The 8,954-nt window shown below is 66.5% G+C and overlaps 2 protein-coding genes across 2 annotated transcripts in view; one reads left to right on the top strand and one right to left on the bottom strand.

Annotated features, from left to right (window-relative positions):
- The window catches only part of OBSL1 (obscurin-like 1), a 15,047-nt gene extending 11,631 nt beyond the window's left edge, over nt 1–3,416 (top strand). The window contains exons 15-23 of the mRNA XM_010567876.1: nt 81–347; nt 508–777; nt 860–1,126; nt 1,428–1,694; nt 2,053–2,165; nt 2,331–2,484; nt 2,586–2,747; nt 2,900–3,004; nt 3,133–3,416. Coding sequence (XP_010566178.1) covers nt 81–347; nt 508–777; nt 860–1,126; nt 1,428–1,694; nt 2,053–2,165; nt 2,331–2,484; nt 2,586–2,747; nt 2,900–3,004; nt 3,133–3,416 — 1,889 coding nt within the window. The remainder of the gene's footprint in view (nt 1–80; nt 348–507; nt 778–859; nt 1,127–1,427; nt 1,695–2,052; nt 2,166–2,330; nt 2,485–2,585; nt 2,748–2,899; nt 3,005–3,132) is intronic.
- Nucleotides 3,417–5,238: 1,822 nt separating this feature from the next.
- On the bottom strand, nt 5,239–7,214 carry TMEM198 (transmembrane protein 198). The gene is made up of 4 exons (XM_010567889.1): nt 6,967–7,214; nt 6,284–6,859; nt 5,858–6,048; nt 5,239–5,385 (listed from the first exon to the last, which is right to left on the bottom strand). The coding sequence occupies exons 1-4, from the start codon at nt 7,127–7,129 to the stop codon at nt 5,239–5,241; spliced, it is 1,077 nt and encodes a 358-aa protein (XP_010566191.1). The 5' UTR covers nt 7,130–7,214.
- Between the last annotated feature and the right edge of the window lie 1,740 nt (nt 7,215–8,954).

Consider the following 8,954-nt stretch of genomic DNA (forward strand, 5'->3'; position numbering starts at 1 on the left):
GGGGGGGGGAGTGGGGGTGCCTGGGACCTCCCCCCCCCGTGGCGGCAGTGGGTGCCAACACGGGGGGTTTGGCCATGCAGAGCTGCGGGTGAAGTTCCTGCGCGGGCTGTCGGACGTGCGTGCGCGGCAGGGCGAGCGGGCGGTGCTGTGGTGCGAGCTCTGCAAGGCGCGGGGCGATGTGGTGTGGCGGAAGGACGGGCGGGTGCTGGTGCCCGGCCCCCGCCTGCAGATGATGGCGGAGGGGCGAGAGCGCTCGCTGGTGCTGAGCCGCGTGGAGCCTGAGGACGCCGGCGAGTACTGCTGCGAGTCCAACGATGACAAGACGCTGGCGATGCTGACGGTGAAGGGTGAGCTGTGCCCGAGGCTCGGCCACCTCCCCGGGGACCCCTGTGCCACAAGGGCGGTGGGGAAGCTGGGCATGGCGGTGGGGGGGGGGTGTGCGGGGACGCTCAGTGGCTCTGCAGGACGGGGGGTCCCCAGCGCTGTGCCCTGATGCCCCGGTTGTAGTCCCCAGGGTGGTGGAGATCATCACTGAGCTGCAGAGCCTGACGGTGCTGGAGGGGGAGGATGCCACCTTCAAGTGCCTGGTGTCCCCCGAGGATGTGGCTGTGACCTGGCAGCTGAATGGCCAGCCCGTGGTCCCTGGCAAGCGGCTGCGGGTGACAAGGAGCGGGCTGTGCCACAGCCTTACCCTCCAGCAGTGCCAGCTGGGCGACGCGGGCACCGTGACGGCCAACGCCGAAGGGCTGGTGAGCACGGCCCGGCTGAGCGTGCAAGGTGAGGGGGAAGGAGCCGGCCGGGGCACAGCCCGGGGCACAGCCCTGGGGCCGGCCACTGACCCGGCACACGGGCCGTGCAGAGGCGCAGGTGCTGTTTGTGCGGAAGCTGCGGGACGTGGTGGCGGAGGAGCAGGGGGACGTGTGCCTGGAGGTGGAGGTGAGCCACGAGGCCGCCGAGGTGCAGTGGCTGAAGCAGGGCGTCCTCCTCCAGCCGGGCAGCAAGTACCAGCTGCAGGAGTCGGGGTGCCGGCGCACCCTCACCATCCACTGCCTCGGCCCTGGCGACCGCGGCACCTACCGCTGTGAGAGCCTGCACGACCGCACTCAGGCCAAACTCTGTGTGGAGCGTGAGTACCATGCTGGGGACAGGAACGGGGATGGGAAGGGATGGGGATGGGGATGGGGATGGGGAGGGCACCTGCCTGCTGCAACTGTGCTGCAGGCTGGAGGAGGGAGCGTGGGCAGAGCTGGTACTTGGCTGGAAGGGGTGGTCGAGCAGAGGGGTGAGCGTGGGGGTCAGGGATGGGCAGGGGTGGGAGCCTGGTAAAAAAGGCTGGATTTAGGGGATCACTCCAGCAAGCACAGACTGGGGAGCCAGGGGCTGTGAGGTGGAGCAGGCACCCACTCGCAGACATGGGTCCCTTGCAGCCCGGAAGGTGTCGATCCGGACACCGCTGGCAGATGTGGAGACCTTTGAGAAGGAGACGGCCACCTTCCACCTGGAGCTGTCTCACCCCGGCGTGCCCGGGGTCTGGACGCGGGATGGCATCCGGGTGAAGCCCAGCAGCACATGCCGGATCAGCGCCATGGGCTGCGGGCACAGCCTGACGCTGGAGGGGCTGACACTGGAGGACTCAGGCACCGTCACCTTCACCGCTGACAACCTGCGCTGCAGTGCCCGCCTGCTTGTGCGGGGTACGGTCACCAGGCCAGGCTCGGGGGGGGGGACATGGCACCAGTGCTGCCTGTCCTGCAGCCATTCAGTCCCAGGGGAGATGCCAGGGCTCAGCTGGGCCACTCCAGGCACGAGCTGGCAAGTGTCCCCTTGTCCCCTGGGAGGAGATGTGAGCTGAGCAGTGGGGAGCCCCTGGCCAGGGTCTGGGTGCAGAACCAGCTGGGACACCAGCAATGAGTGCTTACCCATGGTGGTGCCCCAGGAACTGCCACCCTTGCCCCATGCCGAGATGCCCTGGGCACAGCTCCCTATCGCCGCAGGCCAAAGCCCACGTCTTTCCCCTATCAAACCTTCCTGCCCTCTGTCCTCCCCCCTCAGAGCCTCCAGTCACTATGGTGAGGGTCCCGCGGGACCTGGGGGTTCCGGAGACGGGGGTCGCCACCTTTGAGTGCGAGCTGTCTCGCCCCAGTGCGGAGGTGAAGTGGTTCAAGGTGAGGGTTCGCTCCAATTGCCTCCAGCAGTGCCCAGCCGCATCGTCCTCCCCGTTTCACCCCCCTGGCTGCTGCCATCCCTGCTGGGGCTGCAGGCAGCAGAACGGGGGGCAAAGCAGTGGGGTGCTGCCTGCTTGCACCCCTGAGCATGCTCTCCCCGGGCAGGACGGGCAGGAGCTGCGGCCGGGGCCCAACTGCCGCATCTACTCCGCGGGTCGGCGCCGCGTCCTGCAGCTGAGCCGCTGCGAGCTGGCCGACGCCGGCATCTACACCTGCGACGCGGACGACTGCCGGGCCTCCGCCACGCTGCACGTCCAGGGTACAGCCACCCAGCTCCCAGAGGCACGCGCACCCCCAAACCTTGTGCCACCCGCTCCCCCTCGCCCTTGGCCGCCCTGGCACCCTGCCCCTCGCCCACAGAGCGCCAGGTCCGCATCGTGCAGGACCTGCAGGATGCCCAGGTGCGGGAGGGTGACAACGCCGTCTTCACCTGTGAGGCATCGCACGGGGACGTGAAGGGCGAGTGGTTCCGGGACGGGGAGAAAATCAAGGTCTCCAGCACGGTGAAGATACGGCAAGAAGGTGGGGGTGCAGGCAGCCCCACACCTGATTTGGGGCTGGGAGGGGGCAAATTCAAGCAAAGGGGTGTTTGTGTGGACAAAGCGGGGGTCTCTGCCCCCTGCCTGCCATGGGCGCCCATCACCATCCCCTTGAGCCTGCCTCTCCCTCCCCAGGGACCCGGCATTTCTTGCTGCTCTGCGGCGTGCGCCCTGAGGACGCGGGACTCATTCGCTTCGAAGCCGGGATGGCTGTCTCAGAGGCCAGCCTGCAGGTGGAAGGTACTGGCACGGGGCGCGAGAGCTGGCTGGGCTCCAGCACCAGGGCTGGGGTGCACCAGGGTCAGCTTGTGGGGTCCCCACGGAGTCTGCTCACCCCACTATGCTGATGGCTCCCCCCTGCCCGCCAGCACTGCCCATCCGGATCGTGAAGCCGCTGCGGGACAAGACAGTGCTGGCGCGGCACAAGGCGACACTGGAGTGCACCGTGTCCCACGCCCGGGGCCGGGTGCGCTGGCTCCGCGGGGACACCGAGATCTTTGCCGGTGACAAGTACGAGATCTGCAATCTGGACTGCTACCGCACGCTCATCATCCACCGCGTGGGCCCCGAGGACGAGGACTCATACACCTGTGACGCCTTCGATGACCGCTCCACTGCTCGGCTCCTCGTGGAGGGTGAGGGGGCACCCTGAGGGGCACCACTGGGGGCTGGTGGTGGCACCATGCCTTGCAGCAGAGGGACACCAGGGTCCCTCCCTGTCCCCATGCCCCACTGCTTGCAAGGGTCTGAGCGCTGGGGTGAGGGGAGCAGGCTGGATATGGGACCAGGGGTCGGTGCCCACCTTGTCTGGGACACCCCTTTCGGGTGCCCCGTGCAGGTCCGGGGATGCTGCAGCTCTCCCTGACTCCCATTGTCCCCACAGGGAGCTAGAAGCCAGGATGCGGCACTCAGGGGCTGCACACAGACAGATGGACACCACTGCTGGGAGATGGGGTCATGCTTCCCCCCGGAACGTATGGACACACAGACACCAGCCCCAGCCTGCTCTGCCCTCAGGGCTCTGCATTAAACATTTTTTTCTGACATGGCTTCTTCCACCCCAGCGAGCTAGGGTCCCGTTAGGAGAAGGGGCAGTGGCACCCCTCTGCATCCTGCCCAGCATCCCTGGGGAGCCCAGCCCTCAGGAGCCCCCTTTGCCCCTGCCCCCGGCGCAGCCCCCGGCCCCACACACCAGGCTCCGAAAGGCTCTTTACTGTGCGGCCATGGCCTCAGCAGCATTTGGCACATTTACAAAAGAGACTGAAAAGGGGGACGGCGGCGTGGCGCTGCGGGGACAGGGGCACCTGGCAGAAACATGCAGTTCCTGGGGCAGCAGGGCCAGCCGGTCTGGGCTGGAGGGGGCTCCCAAAGCAGGAGGGGCACCCCGGTCCAGTCTCGCCACCACCCTGTCTGCCTGGCCGTGGGGAAGTCCTGGCTCACTCCGTAATAAATTAATACAAATCACAGCAAGAGAAATATATACAAGGCGGGAGCCTCTGCCCGCAGCGGCGCTCTGGGCAGGGGCTCCCGCCCTGCCATGCCCCAGCCGGAGGCTCGGCCCAACCCCAGGGCCACCCCCTGGCCACTATAAAATCCAGTCGCCAGCAAAACAGCGACGGCCTCTGCAGGGGTCCCCGCGTCCCTGAGGCAGCCCAGCCTCTGCCCAAAGGCTGGACCCAGTGTCCTGTCTCCCATCAAAACATTTTGGAGGGGGATGCACGCGGTGCACCCCACCAGCGCAGCTCCTGCTGGACAGGCACCACTTGCCAGCATCACCCCGGAGACCACCTGGCCCTGGCAGCCTCTGCCCCAGGACCATCCCGGTCCAGCTCGGGAAAAGGGGAGGGGGGAGGCGAGCTGCTCTGGGGGGCAGGGAGGGTGGCTAGGGCAGGGGGACCTTCTGAGGAGGCAGGTTTTGGGAAGCGCTGCCTGGGAGCTGCTCTTGGGGCCAGGGTGGGATGGGGCGCACATGCTCGGGGGAGTCCCTGGGGGGCAAGGGCTGTGGGACCTGCTCTTTGAGGAAGGGACGTAGGGCACAGGCACTTGGGGAGTTGCTGGGGGGTGCAACGGGGTGGGGGCAGGCGTGGGGAGCTGCTCTCGGGGAAGGGGGGCTCAAATATGGGGAGGGCAATGTTGGGATGCAGGATGAGCATGCCCGGGCCGTGGGGAAACACGCAGCAGCGGGGGCTCAGGGAACCCTCGCCCCAGCAGAGCCGCTCGCACCACACATCCACGGGTGCTGGTGTCACCGGTCCTTGGGCTGAGTCCCTGCCGGAGGGCTCCCTCAGCACCTCCAGGCCCCGCGGGTAGCCAGGGCTTGCCCAGGCAAGTCCCATGCGTCCCCAGGAAGGGTCTCCATCTGCAGCCCCAAGCTGCACGTGGCCACCCGGGGCCAAGGGCACAGCCCCACCTGTCCCAGGGGGTCTGTTGGAGCAGGCTGGGGTGCTGGTGTCGCTCGAGGTCACTGGGTTGGCTTATACCCTCACGGCAGGGCCAGAGCCCGTGGTGAGGGGCACGGTGGAGCTGCAGTCATAGTCCAGGTCCACCACGGCGTGGGAGCTGGTGATGAGGCTGTTCAGGGACGGCCCCGTCTGCCGTTCTCGGAAACTCTGGATGTAGCTCTGCTCGAGAGAGGGGGGCGGACAGAAAGTGAGGGGGGCTCTGGTCCTGGCACACTCCATTGCACCCCACCTCACCTTAAGCTCTGCAGCAGCCCCCCAGACCCAGCCCTGTGCAATCCCACCCACCCCAGCACTTGGGCCCTCCAGAGGCTGGCCACAGCAGGGTGCACAGCCCCATCCCTTCCCTGGGCACACGCTTCACACCTTGCCCGACACCTGTTTCTACTGTGGCCGCAGCGCTTTTGGCCACCAGTTTACATTTGCTTGCAAAGGCTGACGTGCTCCATGGTGGGCACATCCCAGCCCCTCCTGAGCTGCCCCATCCCCGGGATGCCCCGGCCTCGCCCGTCGAGGAGCTCGGATGCTGGCTGGCCCCCGGGCACCTCTCCCCTCTCTGCCCCAAGCCCACCTACATGGAGAAGGAAGGGCCGCGGAGGCCGGGGGAGATCTCTACCCTGGGTGCGGGACTCACGGGGGAGAGCACGTCCCCATCGAAGCGGCGCACAGGGTTGGGCTTGCGGCGGTAGGCAGGCTCGGGAGGGTGGGCTTTGTGCTGGTGGGGCGGTGGGTGGTGGGGTCTCCTCTTCTTCTTCTTCTCCTTTCGGTCCTCCCGCTGCTTGATGCGCATCAGCTGCACGCGGCGCTGCTGCCGGCTGATGATCACTGTGGGGCAGATGGGCCTGTGAGCACTGGGGAGCACACCCAAACCAGCCCCGGACCCAAATCAGCCCCAGCTTTGTGGACCCAGGCCTCCCCTTGAGTGCTGTGCCCCTGTAAAGTCCCAAATCCCTTATTTGTGCGTGCAAACCAGGTGCCGGGAACCTCCACCCCAGTCCCCCGGTCCCCCAGCTCCTGTACCCACCCTGGGCCACGTTCATCTCCCCCAGCCCCCACACACCTTCTGTGTGGGAGTAGCCCTCGGCCGTGACCTTCCACTGGACCAGGACGCCCAGCACGGTGAGGAGTGGCCAGACGCCCAGGATGACCCAGCTGTACCAGCACACGGGGCGAGCAGGGGCCACCTTGATGCGCTCGTAGATGTACTGCACCAGGAGGAAGAGCTCGATGAAGTAGTCGACGGTGACGGTCATGATGGCGCTGCCAAAGACGGCGGTGGAGAGGGTGGTGAAGAAGCGCTGCCACTGCAGGGTGAGGACGGCGAAGAGCATCCCCACACCCAGGAGGAGCGCGATGGGGATCCACACCGTCGGTGGGTGGTAGAACTGCTCCATCACCACCAGCGTGGCCACCGCCAGCAGCAGCCCCAGGAGCAGCCCCACCATGAAGAGGCCGACGCTGCGCACCAGCATGGTGACCAGGCCGCACAGGACCCCGATGCCCAGCCCGATGCCCACCGAGGCCTCCACGCTCAGCTGCGTGTCCAGCACCCGCTCCTTGTAGCACAGCATGAAAATGATGATGGAGCCGAACATCAGCCCCGTCAGGAACATGACGGCCTTGAAGCAGCGGTAGCCTGTGGACAGACCACCGCAGTCAGGGGGTGGATGGCCAGCATCCCCCCAGCTCCCCCCTGCCCTTCTCCCCACTTGCCCCACCAGCTGCCAGGCTGGCCTGGCTCACCGAAGAAGCAGTAGATGATGCCGAAGAGGCAGCACATGGCACACACCACCGAGGGCACCACCTGGTAGCGACGCTCGATTTCCTGCTGGCAGCTGTGCCCCCACTCCTGGCCCGGCTCGTGCGGCAGCAGCTTGAACCGCAGCGTCTGCACAGTTGCAGTCATGGCTCTGGGGACTCCCGGGAGAGGCCTCAAAATCTCCACTCCTGCCCCATGGCTTGCCGGCAAAACTGTGCTCCGGCACCCGCCCCAGCTGGTGAGAGAAAGAGAAGGGAGATGGAGGCACTGCCGGCACGCGTCCGACGGCGATGCCCACCACTTGGCACCCAGCCACCAGAAAACCCGCTCCAGCCCCTCGCTGTCTGGGTGGGAAGGAAGGGAACAAGGGAACAGCCTCATCTGCGGGGGCTGCGGGGGCGCAGACCATCACCCAACGGGTGACTGCAAGGATGTACCATCCCCAGGGAGGCAGCCCGCACCCCCGGGGAGCTTCACTGCCGGGACGCGGTGCTTTACAATTTGTCTGTGACTTCAATTTCCTGCCCCTGGCTCTCTGGCACCCTTTTCCTGCTCGATTAAAGGGAGACTTCCACTACCTGGTATTTTCTGCCTGTGAAGTAATTATGCTCGGTAATTAAGTCACCCCTCAGTCTTCTATTTTTATAGGCTAAACAGATTGAGCTCTTAAAGCTTGTACTCCAAGGCATTTTCTCCAATCCTCTAATCATATTTCTGGCTATTTTTCATCCCTGCTCCAGCTCCCAGTGTCCTTGTAAAAACAAAGCGGGCCCCCACACTGGATCCAGCCTTCCCACGCTGACCCACGGGGCCGGAGGGGGACTGGCCCTGGCTGGTGCTGCCCCTTACCCGAGGGCTCACCCATAATGCCGTGGCCGTGCCCGGACACCGAGCAGGCGGTCGCCGGGCCCCCCGCAGCGCCTACGCAGATCGAGGGGTCATAATCCCCCGCAAAGACTGATCCAGCTCCAGCTTAAACCTAATTAGAGTGGCCGTCTGCCTGCTCCCACCTGGAGCCAGTTCCAGCATCCCTTTGCTCCCCTGGTCCCTTTCCAGGCTCGGTTGGTTTAGGATGGGTTTATTGTCACCAGTTGTCCCTGGGCCAGCACCAGTCCTTCCAAGTGCCACGTTAAAGCAGCCGGCTCAGGGTGGCTCACAAAACCAGCGCACCGAGAAGGGGCAGGGAAGGGGGCAGAGGCTGCAGTCATGGCTCCCCATTGCTCGGCACCTCGCCGCTGCCCAGGCCGGGCTCCACCGGCATCTCTTCCCCCGCCATGCCACCGGCCTCCTCCCTCCCTCCGGCTGGGGAAGGAAACACCAGCCAGGGCAAATCCCCCCAGGGAAGCCGAGCAGGGTTGCCTAATCCTGGGGAAGCAGACGGGCAGGGAGCGGGCAGCCCAGCACTGGGCCCCTGCCCACCCTGGCTGAGCCCCCGGGAGGGATGCTAAGCAGGATTGGACTTTAACCGCAGAGCCCAGGAGCGACGGGGACGGGCGATGCCGCGTGGGGTGAAAGCAGGGCTCTGCTGGCCGGCGGTGCCCGGGGGGCTGGGGATGGGGCGGGGCACGGCACGGCCAGCTAGCCGGCGCAGGCATGGCATGGCATGGCACGGCGTGGTACGGTAAGGCATGGCGTGGTACGGTGAGGCATGGCGTGGTACGGTAAGGCACTGTGTGGCACGGTACAGCACGGCGGGGCGTGCCATGGCTCGGCACGGCGTGCCATGGCTCGGCACGGCCGGCAAAGCGGAGGGAGGGCAGCGAGGTGCTGCTCTCTGCCCCGCAGCCCACGCCGGGCCGGGGCCAGGCCGGCGGGGAAGGGTCGCCTGGGAAAACCCGTCTCCGGCAGTGTTGCGGGCAGGGTTGCAGGCAGCCTCGCAGGCAGCTCCCGGCGCCCATTGGCGCGGGCACTGTTGCTAGGGGAGCCCAGCGCCTGCTCATTGGCGCCGGCACTCACCCACCTGCTGCCGCCC

Source organism: Haliaeetus leucocephalus, unplaced genomic scaffold (assembly GCF_000737465.1).
Source record: "Haliaeetus leucocephalus isolate CR32 unplaced genomic scaffold, Haliaeetus_leucocephalus-4.0 Scaffold1, whole genome shotgun sequence".
NCBI lineage: Eukaryota > Metazoa > Chordata > Aves > Accipitriformes > Accipitridae > Haliaeetus > Haliaeetus leucocephalus.

Excerpts from the sequence above, each read along its gene's own strand:
- TMEM198 (XM_010567889.1), bottom strand. The coding sequence starts at position 7,129 with ATGACTGCAACTGTGCAGACGCTGCGGTTCAAGCTGCTGCCGCACGAG. Across the intron at positions 6,860-6,966 it reads CATCATCTACTGCTTCTTCG|GCTACCGCTGCTTCAAGGCC; the intron begins GTGAGCCAGGCC and ends GTCTGTCCACAG. Across the intron at positions 5,386-5,857 it reads ATGGGGACGTGCTCTCCCCC|AGCTACATCCAGAGTTTCCG; the intron begins GTGAGTCCCGCA and ends TCTCTCGAGCAG.